General features: G+C 35.8%; 1 protein-coding gene across 5 annotated transcripts in view; it reads right to left on the reverse strand.

Moving 5' to 3' along the window:
- Window positions 1-1,292: 1,292 nt before the first annotated feature.
- TBC1D19 (TBC1 domain family member 19) overlaps window positions 1,293-21,942 on the reverse strand; it is a 153,770-nt gene continuing 133,120 nt past the window's right edge. For 4 of the 5 annotated variants that reach the window (XM_011231146.3, XM_002924299.4, XM_034671991.1 and 1 more), the window contains 6 exons: window positions 19,279-19,311; window positions 15,515-15,624; window positions 13,288-13,379; window positions 7,036-7,151; window positions 2,483-2,553; window positions 1,293-1,494 (listed from right to left, as the gene is read on the reverse strand). In XM_011231146.3, the coding sequence (XP_011229448.1) occupies window positions 1,420-1,494; window positions 2,483-2,553; window positions 7,036-7,151; window positions 13,288-13,379; window positions 15,515-15,624; window positions 19,279-19,311 (497 nt within the window). In that variant the 3' untranslated portion in view covers window positions 1,293-1,419. The remainder of the gene's footprint in view (window positions 1,495-2,482; window positions 2,554-7,035; window positions 7,152-13,287; window positions 13,380-15,514; window positions 15,625-19,278; window positions 19,312-21,942) is intronic. The other variant, XM_011231144.3, reaches the window with a different exon arrangement.

The following is a 21,942-nucleotide window of genomic DNA, read 5'->3' on the forward strand; positions in this document are numbered from 1 at the left end:
ATAATAAAGATTTTCAAATTAAGAACTAATTCTATCAGGGGCGCCTGGGTGGCACAGCGGTTAAGCGTCTGCCTTTGGCTCAGGGCATGATCCCGGCATTGTGGGATCGAGCCCATCAGGCTCCTCTACTATGAGCCTGCTTCTTCCTCTCCCACACCCCCTGCTTGTGTTCCCTCTCTCGCTGGCTGTTTCTATCTCTGTCAAATAAATAAATAAAATCTTTAAAAAAAAAAAAAGAACTAATTCTATCAAACCCCATCACACTTGTAGTCTTGTGCTAAACCTCAGACATTTTCTAATTTATAAATACTCTTTAAATAAAAGACTCAAGAAATACATCTGGACAAAACTTAATAAAATTCTAGGCATTCAGTAAGAGCATCAATCTCTTGATTCGAAGTTGTGTTGAAATGATCTGCATCTTGAATTTGGACTTTTTTTTCACATTCTATTATTCCGAATTATAGAAATGGTAGGTCTTTAGGAGGCAATATAAAATAAAACCCTTCACTTACAATAAAGACCAAAATAAGACTGATGCCCCGCATAACGTCTTCAGTTCTAAAATGAATGTATATCGTACCTACTGCTAGTTTCTCAGCTGCTCTGCTCTGGAAGTAAATCTTGTTAAACCAAAATTCAGCACAAGTGGATATGCTTTTGATTTTTCATTCCCTTCATCGAATCCGTGGGTGTCCTCTTTGCATACTTCCCAAGTAACACACTCTGGCAGTGTCAAGTCTTCTAAGCAAGAGGTGGAAGGTTGAGAAGTTTGAAGGGATCACTCTGTAATTTTCTTTTTTCAGAAAGTGATGAAGAAAATATTGTCAGATGGAGACAACTCTATTTGACCTGCCCCACTGAGACCTTACAGGGAGAAATAAAGTGGAAAGGGATCTAGAAGATCTCCGGTGAGAGAAAAGTTGTTAAGAACACCAAAGTACATTTGAATTCCATTACCTCCCTCAAATCTTCCCACATTCTACTCCACCCCTGGCTCTGAGTGAAGAGCAATTTACAAGACAAAATGATACATTACCTAGAGAGAAATTTACAAACTGACATAAGAAAATTGTCCCAGAGGCTACAATACCTCCTCAAGTTTATTACAGTTTCTTTAGTTCTTATTGCATATATTGTTACATGCCTTTTACAAGTCAGGAGTATATATATAATATGCTCAATTTAGCAGAAGTTATGTCTATTGCTTCTCTCTTGAAAATCAGCAGCATGCAGTGCAATATTTGGTGTGCGGAGTTGTTTCAAAAAGTGAAAAACTACTTAGGCTTAACTGAAGAGGGAACATGATCTTTATTGGCTTATATGCAAAGTTTCATTTTGGTTTTATGCAGATTTTGCATAGTTCATGATTATTTTCTAATGAAAAACTAGATGTGTTGTCAGTGACCTTGAAGAAGATCAGGTGACAGTAGCAAACAGAAAAATTTGAAGAAGAGGCATAACTTTTAAAGTAGAAAGGTCAGCAAGAACCGCCTGAAACAAAAAAACAAAAAGAACCATTAATATCAGTATTCTAATGGGCAAAGGAAGCCACAACAGAAACACCACTGCAATGTAAGTCTGGCATTGACATCCTTGCTAAGTTCTTCACGTGTGTCCTAAATCTGCATGGAAGCTACAAACTCCCTTCTCTTCTCTGAACATCTTCATGTTAGAACATGTGCAAAATGCTAAAACGTGCAGAAGATACTCTGGACTTTTGCCTTGAGCCTTCTTCAAATATACAAGGTAGCAGGAGTTTATAAGAGGTCTAACATTTCAACTTGCTTCTATAAATAAACGTACATTATGAATCTTGGTCCCGTTATTCTAGTATACGGAGTATCTGGCTTCAGGAAATCATTTTGAGATGGAACTAATGTTTATTCAATTGTAAGACGCATAAACATCCTCTTCCCTTTTAACAAAGAATGTAGGCAGCTATTTTAAGGGTAAAATTTAAATTTCTATGAGACATAACAAATACAGTAATATTTAATTGAACTATGTTTCAGGTATAAGTTAGACTACTGAAAAGAAACCAGCTTTAAAGAATTAACTCATATTTAAAAATAACCAAAGGCCTTGTATATTTACTGTATCATCTGAATGCATGCTCTTTAACTCTCTCAACTAGTTTTTCTTTGTTCTAGCAGAATACATAGACGTGAACAAAAATAAGAAAATGCAACTGAAGCCCCAATAGTTGCTACTAAAATTACTGGGTATCTTGTTTCCCATAATGGTTATAATGGTTTCCTCTAAGAATCTTGTTCGTGATTCCTTCACAAGAAGATTGCCTTCAACCAATTAAGGAATTTTGCATACTTGCTATTACTTAGCTTGAAACTTACAGGTTTTACCCGAGTTAAAAAATTAGGCTATGAGTAATGTGTATCCTATGCATCTGAGACTAACGGGCCCGAGCCTGGCAACCTCTCAGGAACTATTTCCATCCCCTCTGAGTGAAACTTATCCTTACTTCAGCTGCAGCCAGTGATGTCACCTCCATCAGGTTCACTGCTCGGAAAGCAAACACAGCAGCTGCCAGCACTGGAAAAGAATGCACACTATTTCAACTGCTGGCCTACCCATTGGCCTGCCACATTGACTGCTATGCCCACACCCTGCTAGCAGAGCTCAGAACTAGCGCTTTACACAACTGCACACATGCATTGGAAGTTCAGGTCTTGCGATGAATGGAAATTGTCTCCTCTGGGGGACGGAGGGCCTGATGGCTAGATAAACCGAATCCCACAGTTTTGGGAAAAAGGACATTTCAGTGGTCTTAAAAGAGCCATTTTATAAATTGTTTCTTTCCTACCTATAACTTAAGTCATAAGAGCTTAAATATAAATAAATATATAACAAATATAATACAGATAAATAAAGGTTTATTTCGATGCGGGTGTTTCTTACTAATGCAATAGGATTCTGAAAAGTTATATGGAGACTGTATTTTTATATTTATCAGAACATGTTTCATATGTATCAAGGTGTCCCGATAGACGTGCAATAAAGCCTTTACTCAAAAAATATTTTTATAGTATTTTGTTATATTTATACTTTTACATTCAGCATTGACTTTCTTAGAGTGTCATAAATGGATAGGTCTGTGGGGAGAGATGCTGTGGACTAATCCTGAAATTTACATTAATATTGGCTATAGGAAAAAGAAGTTGAAACTTTGAAAAAAAATTACAGGACACCTTGAAGGTCAATAATGTACATAGAGTAGAATGCAACTTTGGATTTTTGTTTCTATCGATCAAATGCATATGACAAAAAAGTAATGCTAACGTGTAATCCATCTTATTATATAATCTGCGATAAAACCCCACGTGAAGGAATGCATTGTCACGAACAGCAAAAGGACCCATGTAAGAGGTAGATACCCTGACAAGGAGATGGTGCTGCCTAAGGATGACTCTTGACTGACTTCTCCCTGGTTTTTTCTTTTATATCACCACTGGTGGTAGTTTCCTCTCCACCCAATAAATCCTTGAAATTTAGGAAGTAAATGGTAAGGAATCTTCAAAATGATCTGAAAGACTGGCTCCTAAGTATATGGCACAGCTAATGCATATATATATAATTTAAAGACATTTTTACTATGGGAATAATAATAACAATGCTAGTGATAATTCTCACACCAACTCTATGAGTTAGCATCACTGCTAGCCCCATAATATGAAGATGGAAACTGAGGCCCAGTGAGTTTGGACGACACGTTCAGAGTCCCACAGGTAGAAAACAGTAGCGTGAAAACTTAACCCTGGTTCTAGCATCTAAGCATTCACTCTGTGATGACTTTACTGAGATTGAAGGTAGGTAGTAATGACTCTTCCCTGACATGAAAATCTGGGTGCTTTCCTATGAATTGTCATCTCTGCTGTCCTTCCCAATGGTTTTCCAGAGATGGCCTGAAGCATGATGCTATGGTGATCCTGGGTTCTGACAGGTGGGTGGTTGTGCCTGAGTAGAAGTCAGCATCCAGACCTCTTAATTTCCCCAGACAGACACTGAGTGCAACCAGACCAGACTGGGAAACAGGCATTTTTCTAGGGTACAACAGATTTTGAACAGTCTGGCAAAAAAAGGATTGCATCTCATTAGGAAAACTCTGAGGAAAAAAGAGATGGCACAGCTAAAACAAAATGTAAAAAGTCACATCAGCGGAGATTATTTAATATGTAACAAGGGATACAAGAGATCAGGGACAAAGAATTTACCTTTTAACTGAAAAGGAGAAAACCTAAGTACTTTAAAGTCACTAAGCTTCTAAATTTTTAAGACTATCAAAGAAAATAATTTCTGTGAACCAGCAACTTCTTTATAGATTCCTAATATCTGGAATCATTTTGACAATAGGGTCATTCGGGAAGCTAAGGAGTGTGATTGCTACTTCCTTTTTTGTGTATAATTTAACAGAGCTGGTGAAAGCTTGACAGGATGGCCAAATTTTCTGATGTAGCAGGAAAGAGTTTTACATGGCGGGAAATTGTTTTTCCAAAGGTAGATAAGAGGGGGGAAAAAAGGATCAGTTCACTAATTGACCTCCACATCCCAAGTGCTTATGTGCTCATAACCTTTATTTATCTTGGTGTCACATCACAGAAGTTCCTCTGCGTCTGCTTTGTGTTTGATTTGCCCAGCCCTTCCGCAGAACACGTTTGTTTGCCGAGGAGTAAAGATCGCCACTTTGGGATATTTTCAACTGCAACCATGCATCACAGGAAATATAGAAACTCTAATATTTACCTGTGGTCTTTTAAGCTATTCTCATCGCTTTAATTCTAAGCAACTCTATCATAAGCATTAAGATACTTATGCTTTAAATTGTTTTTCAGAAGACCCTAATTAATTCATAATTAAAGCCAGTAATATTTACTAACAATTTCTAAAGACTATGTAATGACTAACGTGAGCAAAAAAGGTGGTCCCAAAATAACCATTCCAAAAAAATGTCTGAAATAATAAAAACTAATTTGGGTATACCTACATAAAATGGTCTACTCTGTGGCTTTTTATCTGGATTCATGGTAGGGGAGTTCCCACCAGTTTAGTTCCATTTCTAAGTGTTCTATAATTCTTCCCTGTTGATTTAAAAAAACACCCAGGGAAGGCAATGGATCAACATTGCAGGCCGCATTTCTACTATCCAGCACTAACATTTTTATTAATGTATTGAGCTCACAGCAGAGTGCCTAGTTTCGAGCAAATACATCATGCAACATTCAGTTATTTCTGTCTCACTTCAGTTTGCTGAGGGGTGATAAGTCACAGAATAAGAAAATTTAAATTGGAAGAGGTCTTGAAGGTCTTCCAATTCAACATTTCTTTCACAGTAGGAAACCTCTTAACCTTTCGGTGACAGTTAAAAGCCCATTCTGGTTTTGAAAAATCCTAATTATTAGGAAGTACTTTCTTATAGTGAACCCCCTTCTTTAACATGCTCTAATATCTTTTTTAAATGATATAAAAAACGATACACAACACTCTTCAAAATTTATGACATACCTAGAAGAGGTTTATTTGCTGAAAAGTCTAAAATCCTGTTGCCTAAGAAATGGTAGCAGAAAACAAGGCTTCTTAGCCTGGAAAGCAGAAGCTCTGGGGAAAGGCAAGAGTAGAAACAACATGATGATGACCGTGGTTTAACAGGAGTCCATTCTAATAAGGTGTATTGCCCAGAAGTGAAATGGGCTATGTTGTCAGACAAGGACTCCAACGCTGAAGCTCAAGCAGAGCGTGAGAAGTGCCTGTCAGAAACGTCTAAAGGAAGTCATACCTGATGAACTCTAGGATTCCTCTCCCTCTAGATTCCATGTTTCACTGCCATTCAGCCAAGAGAAATGAGGGCAGACCCTTCTTTCCTAAGTCAAATCTGTGTGGGCTTAAAACCCAGGTGAGGTAGGATACTAGGAGTTGGTAACGACGTAAGTGGCATCTCTGATTACACCAAGGGGAATGTTTTATCTTCATGGCACTTCATTATTACTGTAATTTTCCTTTTTGAAAAGCCATACAAATACTCTAGACCTCTCAGCATTCAAGAATATGTTAATATGGTACCTAAAGAATCTTCTACAAGAAAATGGTCTTCTTCAATTAAACATTATTTCCACAAACGCAGAGAGGTATCTTTACAATGCTATCAATATAAGGTAAGGAAATGAAGACTCAGGCAGCTTAAATAATTTATTCAATATTACACAACTGGAGAAGGTTGGACCCAGCACTCTGCCAACTTTTCTGCTCTCTATCCATTGTTGTGAAAACCTTGTGCTATTTATTTGAATCTGATAATCCCAATGGTAAAAATAACTGAGACTATTTTGTATAAGAGAAGCAAAATAATATAATTAATAAGAAATCTGTGCTCTATGTATTATCATACAGTTGTCTTGTGTGTATGTCTATTGTAAGAACTGCTTAATTATAAATAAGAGATAAATCTGTGGCTTCCTGGAAAAAAAAAAAAGATGAAATATTTTTTGGCTTAATACCTAAAAGGGGAAACTAAAGCACCAGGAGTCAGAGACTGTTAGCAAAAAAGAAAAGGTTTTGAATTTGGTAGAAGCTGAAATCCAGAAGAGCTGAGATTTCAACTCTGTAGGGAGACTCCGTGTCAGCTGGATTTTAGGCAGTGGTTGGGAAGAGACACAGAACAGATGCTGAGCTATTCAGGGGAGCCAGGAATAGAACTGAGGTATACCTACACCCCGCCGCACAGACCTCACAGGTGCTGAGACGTAGTAAGCCCTGGGTAAACTAGAAATGAGGGAGGAGAAATGGACTTTCCTGGGAGCAAAGAAGAAAGACTAGGAATACACTAGTGTTGAGAAGTTACACAGGAGTATCTAGATCTCAGAACTTTAGTACTTGTTTTCTAAGGCAGATAATCTATTAAATATTTATGAATTAGAAATGACAGATAACTATAGACTCAAACTGCAATTACAGATGATGAATGTTAGAAAGGAAAGGGGCTTTATTATAGAAACATGTGGTTTACAAACAAGCACTTATTACCAGCAAGAATTTCCAGAGAGTTGTATCCTAGGATTCTATCCCACAAAAGCAGGAGTTGATCTGTAGCTAAGTATCCAGAGAAAGCTCGAACCATCCATTTAAAGGATATGCGAAGTCTGTAAGCAAAAAGAAAAGAAAATCCATTTTAGCATTGGTTTTTCTTCTTACAAAAAGGCAATATCAGAAGAGCCAAGCAATTCTATTGTTAAGGTAACCGCTTTGTGAGTCTTAAAAATTACCTATGCATTTAAATCTCACGTGTTCTCTTAAAAACTGCAGAAGTGCAATGGTGAGAAACCATGAGTCTTCAAATTAGTGGTCTCGGCATATTAAGAGGAAAAATTACATCTGCTACGTTATAGTTCAGCCTTTAGAAAACTCACTCACTTCTATGTTCTGTTTTTCAGGGTCTGAACTAATTAGCTATCAATGAGGTGGTCTTAAGAGTCAACAGTTCCTAGCAGTTTGAATCATGATTATTTGAATTTTTATTCAAAATACTTGAAAGAGTGCTTGGTAGCAGTATACTTTCCCAATTCAATGAATTATATCCCTACATTTTCAGTCAAATGGCTACATAGGATGAATAAAATAAAACAAGAGGCAGGAGTCTTTGAAGACAAAGAAAAATAGTTTTAAAGCTATAAAGGACCTTAGAACTAGATTTCTGATTTCAAATCCTTCTTTTTAAAGGGGAGGTTATCAGAACTCTGAAAGGTCAACCAGAGAATTCAATTAATTTTGCAAAAAAAAAAAAATCCTAAGAGATAGGAGATCCCATTATTTATAAGTAGGTTATGTTACAATAATAATTTCTCTCTGCAATCAGGAAATGAACTCTGAAGCTTTGGTGCCTTAAGGGAGAAAGGAGTCGCTCACACTTTTGTACTATCTATTAGCATCCAAACATCGCTCGACTGCCCCTGAGAGGTGCTAGGCAAGCTCTTTGCTGGAGTTGTTACAATATTATGTGGATAAGTATCTGTGCTATTTTCTTAAAGCAAGAGAAAGGGACATAGAGATTGCCATTGTTGACATGGTATTAATTCTTTTAAGACCAAAAAACACCCCCAAGTTTTCGGAAATTCCTCAAGACTAGATAACTATTATTCTAATATAATGACATACACGTAGGGAATGGTACTGACAAATCAAACTTTTTGGTTGGTTTTAGAATATCTGTTTATAAATGCTGAACAAAGTTTTGGCCACCGGATATTTTAAATTAAAAAAGATCATTTGAGGGGGCGCCTGGGTGGCTCAGTCATTAAGCGTCTGCCTTCGGCTCAGGGTGTGATCCTGGCGTTCTGGGATCGAGCCCCCGCATCAGGTTCCTCTGCTGGGAGCCTGCTTCTTCCTCTCCCACTCCCCCTGCTTGTGTTCCCTCTCTCGCTGGCTGTCTCTCTGTCTGTCAAATAAATAAATAAAATATTTAAAAAAAAAAAGATCATTTGCCTCTTAAGTCTAAATTATTAATGTCATCGAGTTTCATTTTACTGGATCTCTTAGTGTCTTCTTAGAAAAACAGCACCACACATTGTGCCCCTCTCCATATATAGGGCAGAATTAGTTTCTTAGAAATAAAGTTTATTGAGGTATAATTTATGGATAGTAAAATTTACCCTTATTAAAGCACAGTTCTAGGAGTTTTGTTAAGAACCAAATGGAAACTTTAAAACTGAAAAATACAGTAACAAAAACAAAACACAAAACAACCCTCGTTGGATAGATCCAATAGCAAAATGGTAATAACAGAGAAAAGAGCCAGTGAATTTGAATACAGAGCAACAGAAAGTGTCTAATTAGAACCATAGAGTAAAAAGGATTGAAAATAAAATGGAGTTTCAGGGACCTCTGGGATGAGACCAAAAGTTTCAACATTTTTATCACTGGAATCCTAGAAGAAAAGGAGAATAAGTATAGTGCAGAAAAAAATATTTGAAGAAATAATGGTTGAAAATGTCCATAATTTGGCAAAAGACATAAGCTTACAGATTTAAGAAGCTCGGCAAACTCCAAACAGGATAAACACAACAGATATCCATGCCCAGATACATCCTAATCAAACTGCTGAGAACTAAAGACAAAGAGAAAAAACATTTTTTTCCCGAAATGTTTGGCAGAATTTACCAGCAAAGCCATCCAGGCCTGGAGTTTATTTGAAGGTAGAATGTGATTAATTAAAAAATGTATACCGTAAACCCCAGGACATTGTTATGGACTGAATGTTTCTGTCGTCCCCCCCCTCCACCATTCATATGTTGAAACTCTACCCCCCAATGTCATGGTATTAGGAAAGAGGGAGGGTCTTAGGGTGGTAATTGGAATAAGATAAAGTTATGTGGGTGAAGCCTTCAGGGTTGGGATTAGTGCCTTCATAAGAATCATGAGAGAGTTAGTTTCTCTTCTCTGCTCTCCACCATGTGAGAATACAATAAGAAGTTGGCAGTCTGCAGCCTAGAAGAGGGTCCTCACTAGAACTCAACCACACTATCACCTTGATCTTAGACTTTCAGCTTTCAGAACTCTGGGAAATGTTTCTGTTGTTTATAAGCCATACAACTCATGGTAATTTGTTATAGCAGACTGAACTAAGACAGGCATCTACCAAAAAAACATTTTAAGAAAGGTATAAATAATAATCCAACAGTAGAGATAAAATGGAATAAAAAATATTCAATTCAAAAGCAGGCAGGAAAAGAGGAAAAAAAGAATAAAAAAAGACAAGTAGGGGTGCCTGGATGGTTCAGTTGGTTAAGTGGCTGCCCTTAGCTCAGGTCATGATCTCAAGGTCCTGGGATGGAGTCCCGCATTGGGCCCTCCACTCAGCGGGGAGCCTGCTTCTCCCTCTCCCTCTTCCTGCTGTTCCTTTTCTCTCTCTGTGTCAAGTAAATAAGTAAAATCTTAAAAAAAAAAAAAAAGACAGATAGAAAATGTCTACCAAGATAGTAGATGATATCAATTGTTATTATTTTAATTCAATAAATCAATTATAAATGTAAACAGAATAAACACACCAGTTAAAAAGACAAATTGCTGCACTGGAAGACCAACCACACTTTTGACAAGAAAGCCACTTAGAAAATAAAGAAATTGATAATCAATACACTAAAAGTAAAAGGACAGAAAGACTATACCATACCAATTGTAATTGAAAGAAAGCTGGGATGGCTATATCAAATACAATAGATTTAGTACAAGGAATAAAGACATTAAATAATGATAAAGGGATCAGTTCTTCCAAAAACAGAGCTTCTATTGCATGAAGTAAAAATATATATAGCGATGAAGGAAGAAATAGACATATTCACAATTATAACTGGAGACTAACATTTCTTTCTCAAAAATTAATAGAAAAAGTAGACAGAAAATTAAGTTTATAGAACGCCTGAACAAAAACTTGACTTTGTAGCCATTGGCAGAACATTCTGCTGAACACTGGTAGAATATGAATTATTTTCAAGTGTACTTGGAATATTCACCCAGACAGATATATTCTCGGCCATATAACAAACTTCAGCACATTTAAAAAAACTGAAATCTTACAAAGCATGTTGTCTAATTGCAACATAATTAAAATAGAAATCAATAACAGAAAGGTATCATAACTTTCCAAATATTTAGAAATTAAACAACACACTTCTATATAACCTATGGTCAAAGAGAAAGTCACAAGAGAAATTAAGAAACATTTCAAGGGCGCCTGGGTGGCTCAGTCAGTTAAGTGCCTGACTGTTGGTTTTGGCTTAGGTCATGATTTTAGGGTTGTGAGATGGAGCCCTCTGTCAGGCTCCGTGCTGAGGGGGGGAGTCTGCTTGAGATGCTCTCTCTCCCTCTGCCCATCCCCCATTCCCCCTCTCATACATGCTCTCTTTCTCTCTTTCTCAAAAGAAAGAAAAGAAAGAAAGGAAAAAAAGGAAGAAAGGAAGGAAGAGAGAAAGAAAGAAAGAAAAAGAAAGGAAAAAAACATTGTGAATAGAATTAAAATGAAAACACAACATATCAAAATTTGTTGTGTGGAGGTAATGTGGTACTTTGAAGGCAATTTATAATAATATTGCTTATGTTAGAAAAGAAGAACGGCTTCAAACTAATCCTCTTTCACCTTAAACAAGAAGACAAGAGCAAAATAAACCTAAGGCAAGCATAAGGAAGGAAATAATAAATATAAGAACATAAATAATGAAATTGAAGACAGAAGAACAATAGAAAAAATCAAAGAAACCAAAACATGGTTCTTTCAAAGAAGAAAAATTAATAACGCTCTAGCCAAACAATCAAGAAAAAAGAGAGAGAAGATACAAATGTCAATCTCAAGAATGAGAGAGGTATTGTCACTGTGATTCTCTAGATATTAAAAGCCTAATTAAGAATAGGGAATATTATGAATAGCTTTAGTTCCATAAATATGATAGATTAAATGAACAAAGTACTAAAGCTTATTCAGGAAATAGATAATCTGAATAGTCCTATCATCTATTGAAGAAATTAAATTCTAATTAAAAACCTTCAACAGCATCAGTTTTAATTCATAAAAGCCTTTGAAAAATTGATTTCTAGCTTGACAATTAAATTTTTATACTTTCTTCTGCATAAGAATTTTAATGTTTGCCATAAGTCATTGAAATTTGTTCCTTTCATGATTAAAGTGTATAAATAGGCTAGAAAAAATCAGGACTTTAGTTTCTAGCAGTAAACCAAATGTCTTCATCCTAGTAAAGCCTCATTACATAAAATTCTCATTGCACAAGAGTAAAACAGAGGCTAATTTACTACAAGTTTAAGAAAAAAAGACTTGTGTACAATATAAAATATTTCTGCCACATTCTTGTTTTATAACTTCATCATTAACAGAATCTTGTTATTTATTTATTTATTTATTTATTTTTAAAAAGATTTTATTTATTTATGTGACAGAGATAGACAGCCAGCGAGAGAGGGAACACAGCAGGGGGAGTGGGAGAGGAAGAAGCAGGCTCCCAGTGGAGGAGCCTGATGTGGGACTCGATCCCATAACGCCGGGATCACGCCCTGAGCCGAAGGCAGACGCTTAATGACTGCGCTACCCAGGCGCCCCGGAATCTTGTTTTTTAATGGCTACAAAGGAAAGAGTATAATCTCAGTATTATCAATGGATGATTTGAGGTATTGTTTTATAAAAGGTATTTCTAAGATTTAAGATGTCCGAAATTCAATGGTGCTTTAGAGAAAGTGTGTGTGTGTGTATATATATATATATGTAAAAAACCCTTCACTACTGAAACAACTTCATGAGGTAAGAATTCTCTTGATTTTAAAGATGAGGAAGTTGAATTATCTTGATTTAAAGAAAGAAAATGAGACTTAGATGAATTAAATAACTTCATCAGGATTATACAGTTTAGTAGATAGAATTTAAATCTTGGTCTGTCTCTTAAACCCACCCATCCATCCATCCATCCATCCATCCATCCATCCATCCATCCATTCACCTGATGTGAATTCAAGTGTGGAGAAGACAATACTAAACTACCGTATTTCCCATTTACTACTTTTGTGTTCTCAAAGAGTTAACGCTCCTTTCAAATATGCTCTGCCAATAGGGGAAACTGGTTTCACAAAGGGGAAGACAGTGCCAAAACATTAATAAATCATTTAGAAACTTCTGTTGGCTTAGACATTGTTATTTTAAAAAAAAAGAAGAGAACCAATAATGTTGAAGCTCAGAGGAACCCTACATATTCACTGATAATTCATATTGAGATAAATGAACAAATATTCAAACTTTTGGAAAAAAAATAATCACAGTGTACAATCATTACTAGGTAATTGATCTAGTTTCCTTTATCAAAAGACAGCAAACCTAAAACTATACAGCTTTTATTAAGTTGTTCTCTGATAAATTTAGCCTAAACCAACTTAATTTTAGTATTATCATATTTCTTACATAGTATTTATGTTCACAAATTTTTGCCTCAATTTTGGCCAACTCCTTTCCTTATGAATAGAAATTAAATTAGTTCATTTGGTTGATTCTTATACCAGGCACAAAAATACCAGCAAATAAGAATTTACTACGATTTTGGAAATTCTTCCAAGAATTTCTGGCACAATGTAGAGGTACACTCTATTACTTGATAATTATTGTTTTATTGGAGAAATTGCTAATTTCTCTGTAGAATTATTGTATCTTTAAAGGTGCTTTACAATGATGTAATAGAAGTTTCTGATGTCAAACAATCTATTCTTCAGTTAGGAGAGAAAGGTACTCACGGTTGAGCCCCAATTTCTCGTAGATGATAGAAAAGCTGGGGGAGATAGGTTTGAAGAAGAGTTTCAAACAGCAAACAGAGGGACACAATACCCTGGATATAATAACAAAACACAAGAGAAGTACATATTTTAGTATTTAAAAATCAACTCTGGGAATAAATTATTCAAATGGAAGTGAAGAGATTATCAACATAAATATTTTTATATTATCTAATAGTAAAAAAACAGGAAATGCTCTAATGATCTCTAATACTTTGTTTAAAGATACATTTTTCCCCCTATTTATGGATACCTACTATTTGTATGCTAAGGAGCCTCCTTTTTAACACAATAGGATCCCCATATAACCTGGTGTATAACATTCAGAGAGTCCAAGGAAAACGTCATTTTATAGAAAACCTACTACTTTGTAAGCCCTGTATTATCACTATGTCCAGCAAACTAGTTTTTTCTGGATGTATTCCAGTTTCCAGGTATTTCTCTGGTACTACAGCCACACCCTTTACTCTCTCCCTCCATATGAACCTTCCCTTCCAGCTGCCTCACCCATCCAGGAAAATATTTCCTGCTTTTCTCACTCTTTCTTTGAAATTCATCCCCAGGGAAGACTGACTACTGCCTGTTTGAAATTTGCATCAGGAAGTTATCAAACAAGAATGTTTGATTATCTTAGTATAAAGATATATATATATATTTATTGAAATCTACTTTTTATAAGGGCATTATTTGTAAAGGACGAGAAGTAACCATTTTAAGCAGATGGTTTTTCAAGTGCGTTTATTACTTGACAACTGTGAATAAAGTCTTTCTTGTAGCTCAGCATTCCTTGGGGTTGATCTTTGTGAGGAAATTTTAATCCTCTTTGTGAGTTTCTAAGGAAAAAAAAGGCTGGCAGGGTTCCAAGTAGTTCAGTCTGGCTACAAGCCAGAAAAGGAGGTGACCGCCTGTACGTCTATTCCACCGAATAAAGAAAGGGCAAGAGGCAGGGCTGGCCCAACCAATTCACTGAAAAAGGACACCTCAGGGTCAGCATGGAGACAGAGAAGGAATATCCAGGGTTGCTCCATGTCAAGCTTCAGTGCTCTGCACAACGAAAGCACTGTGGCTGTATACTGGGCATAAAATGGTACAGAATATGAGAGTAAGAAATCTGAGGCTAAAAATGAGGTTATTAGAAAACAGAATTATTTATATATTTCTGATTACACTAAAAATTAATGTAAGATAAGCACTAACTCAAGTTGTCTCAGAGAATAGGAACCCAAGATAACTGGTGGTGCTTCATTTGCTCATTGGAGACATCCTGGATTGCTGTTGCTTGTCAGCTTTTACTAGCAGTGTAGGAGAGCAAAGGTGGAGACAGGGAGGTGGACTAGGAATACGCAGGGTTCAGCTGCCGGGGATACAGAAAAGCGCTTCAGTTTAATAGCAGTGACTGAGTCTGCTCTTCAGGGAAATCCCGTAGCCCTGACAGATTCCGATTCAGTGTTTCTTCTGGAGAGTCAGTTGAGTTACCCACAAGTAGACCACAGCAGGCCCAAAGGTGAGAAAAGTATAACTCAAGTGAAGTAAATATCGTTTTTTACTCAGGCTCATGGGTGGAAAAAAGATGTGATAAAGGACCAGCTAACATAAATCAGAAAAAAATGTCCAACTCCCAACAGAATCCTCTTGGACTTCCATATCGAGGTCAACAGAACTATCTACACAAAGAAAATACTTAGTGCAGTAACTGATAGTCAAATATGAAATTGAAAAATAAGTGGCAAATGTTTTATTTTCATTAATAAAGAAGAATTATGATGATAATCACAACAACAATAATAAAAACAGCAGCCATTTATTTACTGAACACCTGCCATGAGCCAAGTGCTACCCTGGCACTCTGCAGCCCTACAGAAACATATTAACCTCATCTCCTAGATGAGGACATCAGTGTTCGAAGAGGGTAGGCATCCTTGTGAAAGTGAATAATACATTTTTATGTCTTTTCTGTTAACATATAAAAGATAATGTAAGTGCAATTGATAAAGGCCCTTTTCCTCCCTAATTATCACCAAAATATTTAAATATCAATTTTTCTTCTCTTTCATTTATTCTGTAGAAATATGCTGCTTGACATCACAAATTAAAATTTGTTGCTTTATAATTTAACTGAGTAGGAGACTTCTTCTTAAGGAAAGAAAACAGATTAGAGTCTAATTTCACCCCATTTTTATGAACTTACAGAAGGATGAGAAGAGATGGAATGGAGTCTGAAGAAAAAACGCACATACATCTCACGGAATATCTGATACAATTTGGAAGGTTCATGGTAGAGAAAACAAAGTGGTGCAACTGAAAGAATAAGGAAATTATCGATAACATTGCAGAACTATTAAAATTTTAGAAAATAAATTAATGAAACATGAAAGAATAAATCAATATCTTATAGTAATATTCATTCAAAAACAAGTTTAAAATCATATATATTTTTTCATGTTGAAAAGGAAATATATACACATGTAAAAAGCTCAGTCATTAAAAATTATAAAGAAAGGAATAAAAACTACCATAATCCAAATTTAACAGAATGACACAATGGGATTACATATAGAGGAATATTAAAAATTCAAAGTAACCTTAAAAAACTACGTAAAGTCAAGTCTCTCTTTTTATCTTTCTTTTTTTTTTCTTTTTAAAGATTTTATTTATTTATGTGACAGAGAGACAGCCAGAGAGAGAGGGAACACAGCAGGGGGAGTGGGAGAGGAAGAAGCAGGCTCCCACCGGAGGAGCCAGACGTGGGACTCGATCCTGATCCCGGAACGCCGCCGGGATCACGCCCTGAGCCGAAGGCAGAGGCTCAAGGACTGAGCCACCCAGGCGCCCCAAGTCTCTCTTTTTAAAATTGAAATAGTAAGAAAGTGAGATGGAGGTACTTCATTTTCACTTTGTTCCACAAAGGATCCAGAAGGTTTTTCCAAGTTTTTTATTTTGGAAGTCAGGTAAGTAAAATATAAGATGATTTATGTCTAGCATTTAGAATCATGGTCTTCAACTAATTCAATTTGAAAATAAAAATTCTGATTAACAGTTCAGACTATCGGTCCTTGAGACTGGCGTATCTCAACATGCAAGAAGTCAGTTTTTATAGACTTACAATAAAACAACTCTCGGGCAGAGGATTTATTTCCCTAATGAATGTTGAATTAAGTTTTCCTCTGCACCCAATTCTTGGCAATTAAGCACAGGTGGATCAACTCAATCAGACACCCCACAACTGAATGTCAGAAAGTCCGAATTTCAGATGCTGATGTCACAACACAATTATTCTGGACTGACGTGGTCATGCTTTTCATCTTTCAAACCTTGAGAATTTTACACATCATAAACACACTTATAATGCAGGTACATAAAACTGCACTACCTAAATATTAATTTAAAACACAATGAGTTACTGAGTAATTTTAGCTATGACATGGAATGGACAAGTTAGAAATTCTCAGGCTCTATCTACAGCCCATCAGTTCTGCCCCTGAGGGCAGTAGGCATTAAGTTATCAGGGAAAGCAATCAGCCAACTCGACTCACTTCTTTTTGACGAAGTGAAAAGAAAAATGATTAAAAAATTTTAAACTCTTACAAATATAAAAATTCAATTATCTGGAATAAATGGCAGTGCACAGTATCACAGATGAGTAAATCATCAAAAACTAGCATTGCAAGGGAGAGATTTCATTTTTTCTGAAGGGGAAAAGAGAGACAAATCAATTTTAGGGGACTAAATAAATGCCCACAAAAATAAACTGCTTTTATATGTAGAGAAAAAAATTACATTATATATATACACATTTAAAAACTGACAGGCATATCTTTCCATTTTAAAACTAATTTTAAAAACTTATTTTACTACCAAAATAAATTGCTATTTATTAAAATAGCCCAAATTAAGGTATTCTATATATTTACTAAGAATAATTCATATTCTAATTGCAACAACCTAAAAAAGCAATGTGGCATAAATACATGGCATTATTATAAATTCGAAGTGAAGCTTTGAAATTTATTTACCTTTTTCGGCATATTTTTTCCTTTAACTTTTAAAGTTATTGATATGTAAAATCCATAATCTAAGTCTAAAGATTTATGGGTTCAGTACTCATTAATTATCATTTCAGGTGAAAGAATAAAAGAGACAATTTTAAAATCAGCACTTTTTTACAAACATGCATAATACAAAAACCTTCACAATCAGCTATTATTCAAGATACCACTACTGTTTGTGTTGAATTCCCTTATACAGCTATAAAATGGAAAAGCTTTAGTCCTTTATATGATATGTAAGAAATCTACATGAGTTTACTTTCTGTTTAAAGCACATTTCCCTATTTGGTTCTTCCATAAAAATGAATTAGCTCATTATCTTTTAAGTCAATTAAATTTGGTACCATAGGAATTCCTTTGTGAAATCCGTACCTACAATAATTTCATTATTCTGCAGAGATGGGAGAGGGGAAGGCCAGTTTAAAAATAAAAAGTTTTGAATCAGTTTTTAAATGAGAGAAGTATTATAATTCTGAAGAAACACAGTAGCAAAGTACTACGTGGAGCTCCTTGGGGATGCTTTGTGATTACTCTAGCACACTGGTGCTGAATAAGTGATTGCTGCTAAGTGTTTGTGGATGCTTAATATACATTTCTAAAATAGTATAAAGAAACTGTATAAAACATTTTGCATCATCTACTTCCTTAGCGAACATTAAACAGCCTATTTATGTGACCAGACATGTGAATCAGCAGAGTTGGAGTCAATGATGTACTTTTTCCCTAAGAGTCACTAGATTTAAACTTTCATGACATCATTAATATCCTCCAAATCACTCGAGTTCACTTTTTAAAAACTATTTACTTGAAAAATTCTTGCAGTTGGAAATGAAACAGACAGATAACAGGCTAACATTTTTATTATTAGATGTAAAAATTTATATTCTTAACCTTTTTGGGGTTTTCTATTTTAAACTCCTCACATATTTATAAAAGAGAAATGTGCTGAAAGGTCATTATAATGTTATGTATTATGTTATGAAATTTTGATTGCTCAAGAGAATACAGCAGAGTGCCCTGTAATTCAAGCCTGTGATCAACACCATCAAGGGTAGCATAATGCAAAGTTCCTGAACCCTTTTTGTTGTCTGCTAGTTTTAAGTCTTATGCTATGCCATTCACCATTATTGTCTGATGTTGAACACAGAGGGGCTTTTACAAAGAAAAGTGTTAATGTGTCACTGGTTCTTTTTATAAGAGTAAAACATTAAAGCATTTCTGTTTAGTGTAAAGGTGGGGAGATGGCAGTTGGGGTGACAACACTCTTCAACATGTTTATATGTAATGTGTGACAATTCAAAAATTAAATTGCATTAAGGTGTAGAGCATTCTTCCTCTTGCTAATCTTCATTAAGCTTCTTGCATTCCTCATTCAATGACACCTGAGGCCAGAAAGGCATTCAGGGTTCTCATGCCTGCACGTGCGCTTTCCACACGGTACCTCGGGACACGCGAGCCTTCAGTGAAACCCGCTGTGTATGCCAGCAGTCTGAAGAAAGCATAGACTCAAACTCAGTGTTGGCCCTCCCTTCACATTCTTTCTGACCTATTATTTGCTTAAAAGACTTAGGAGAATTAGTTCGGGAATTTAAGCAACCTTATTTTCCACCTGTGAGAACTAAATATTAACATGTATCTCTAGTTTCCATCACATTAGAACCTGGTCAACACAGGGGCACTTTCACAGTATGTTCTAATTTTAGTTTGTCAAGCAATCATCATCTGAGAAATTGTGAGGACACTATTAAAAAAAAAATTAATTGTAGATATAAACAAATACTAAATTCAATGTTTAAAAATGTTCACAACTTGTTAAGTGGGTGGGTGATGTGGCATAAAGTGTGATCTTCATGTTTAATTCTCTAAAGTGTGATAAAAACAGTGAATATTTTAAAGTCCAACTTACCATACATTGAAAATCCATGGAAAGGGATTACACCTAAAAAAAATTTTAAAAATGTTTCTTTTCAATTACTATAGCCACTGAGTTATTAGGTAAACTTGAGAGGATTAAAACTGAAAATAGAAAGGTTTCCTATTTTTGCTTCAACTTCGTTCACAAATGTCAGAAAGACTTAGTGACTGTAACCAACAACAAAATGCTTTTTAATCCTGTATAAAAACAAACTAGAAGTTTTCAGTATATATCCAGTTAACTTTCTATTGATAATGTTGAAAAACTAAAACTTTGAATATGTTACAAAAACAAGACAAAAACAGAACAAGGCAGATCACAGAACTAAGTTTAAGAACAAATTATAATGGTCTCAGAATGTCAATAGATTACGTCCTTCCTGAAACAACTTCATCCTGCATATTAGAATCCAATCTGTTACAAAGATAAGTGGCCGGCTTACACAAACCAGCTGGGTAACCTCAGGAAAGTCACCGAACTTCCTGAGTTTCAGTAACTGCTTGTGGTGCGCAGGAACTAAGACTGTCTCTGAAATATCATCTAGCTCTAAAATTCTATGTTTAACAATTATGCCTAGAGCAAATGCAGAAAATTTTGTGAGATCCAAAGAAAACTGGACATAGAAGGATCTTCCAGTTTACGATTCTTTACCAACTTAAAGGTCTTTTGCTTCTAGAAACTGAAAAAATTCAAAACCAGATTAGATTCACAATACAAGTCGACATTCCTAATGACGTGATAGCCACCGACTCAAGTTCCAAGGAGCACTTAGAATGAGGGCCCACACACCAACTTTCTTCAAGTTTCTCTCTCTGCTTCTATCTTTGGTTGAGTCTCTTTTTCTTTTATGAATGACCATCTTTTTCTACCTTCCCTCTCTGCTGCTTAATTTTCTTTTACTAATTATAGGCTTTTAACAAATAATAAAAAGTCTGTCTTTTCTGTTTTTTCTAACTTTTCTATAATAAAATTGTTGACATCTGAAAAAAAACTGAGAGAAAACTGAGTTAATAAATAGTAGACATATTTAAATGCTTTACAGAAATGTAAGTACATATTACATCTTTCTAAACACTACATCTCAAAGCAAAATCGCTATATTCTTACTGCAAACCCCCTTTTTCTTTCCCCTGTTAAGCTACTGCAGCAACATTTGAACAAGCAGTTTAAGGTAGTCAGAAATAGAGGTGTTCGTATTATTATTTTCATCTTCTACAAACATGTATTAGATCTGCTAAGGACAGGAATACCCTAGTCTGGACAAGCCACTTTTTTTTTTTTTTTAAGATTTTATTTATTTATTCGACAGAGATAGAGACAGCCAGCGGGAGAGGGAACACAAGCAGGGGGAGTGGGAGAGGAAGAAGCAGGCTCATAGCAGAGGAGCCTGATGTGGGGCTCGATCCCGTAACGCCGGGATCACGCCCTGAGCCGAAGGCAGAGGCTTAACCGCTGTGCCACCCAGGCACCCCTGGTCAAGCCACTTTTAATTAGGAAACTTATAGTGAGTGAATTCATGAACTGCCAAGCAGCGAAAAGGGATGCATATATTAAGATGACACGTGGTTAACTGCACTTCCCCCACATTTTCCCCAAGTTCTGAAATCTATAGGTGCTCTGTAAGCAGCTAGGCTAAAAACTATTTGAGGGAAGGGACATAATTCACACTGCGTATTATCTTCAGCACCCAGCACAGTATCTTCTACAAATGAGATATAAATCAATCAATATAAATCAATCAAATTTCAGCATTTATAGATACAATCAAGTCTTTTAAATAAAATATTAAAATATAGCAGAGAACAAACTAATGGTTGCCAGGGGGAGAGAGTCAGGGGATGGGCAAAATGGGCAAAGGGGAGTGGTGGATACAGGCTTCCTGTTATGGAATGAGTAAGAGTTATGGAGATAAAAGGCACAGCGTAGGGAATATAGTCAATGATATTGCAACAGTGCTCTATGGTGACAGGCAGTCGTTATACTTGTGGTGAGCACAGCATAATGTATAGACTAATCTAGTCACCATGTTGGTCACCTGAAACTAATGTAACATTGTGTGTCAATGATAAATTTTTAAAAAAGTGAAAAAAACACTGAAGTGTAAGTAATAAGTAATTAACATGTAGGATAAGAAGCTCTCAAAAACTCAATGTTGAAATTAGAAATGGCCAATGAAGTCAGACAGACATGAATATGAATTCTGTGTGATTCCAGGCAAGTTACTGACACTCTCCGAGTGTCTATTTTCATTTTTGAAAATAGAGATAAATAAGACCAACTTCACTGAGCTTTGCTAAAGCACCCGTGAGCTAGTGTCCTTAAAGTAATAGTCCCGTATTCAGGACACAGCAGGTGCTCAATAACCATAGCTATTTTATGCTCTCAGAAGGGAGACCACCACTTTTAAGTATCAGCTTAAACCTAAGAAAATCTTTTTTTGTCAGTATTAGATAAGGGTTCCCTTCAACTTAATCAAGATTAACCAGGGCTTACGATTTCAAAAAAGGGTGCACGGTCTGCTCTATTGAAGAAGGACAAAGTGAAATTCTGGCAAACAAAAGTAGAAGGCAGAAGAAGCAGTGAAGAATCCATTAACACTCTCAGGCACATATCGCCTAGAACATTTCTTTGATCTCAGAGGTTGTCATGTTCTTG

Source organism: Ailuropoda melanoleuca, chromosome 11 (assembly GCF_002007445.2).
Source record: "Ailuropoda melanoleuca isolate Jingjing chromosome 11, ASM200744v2, whole genome shotgun sequence".
Classification (NCBI taxonomy): domain Eukaryota; kingdom Metazoa; phylum Chordata; class Mammalia; order Carnivora; family Ursidae; genus Ailuropoda; species Ailuropoda melanoleuca.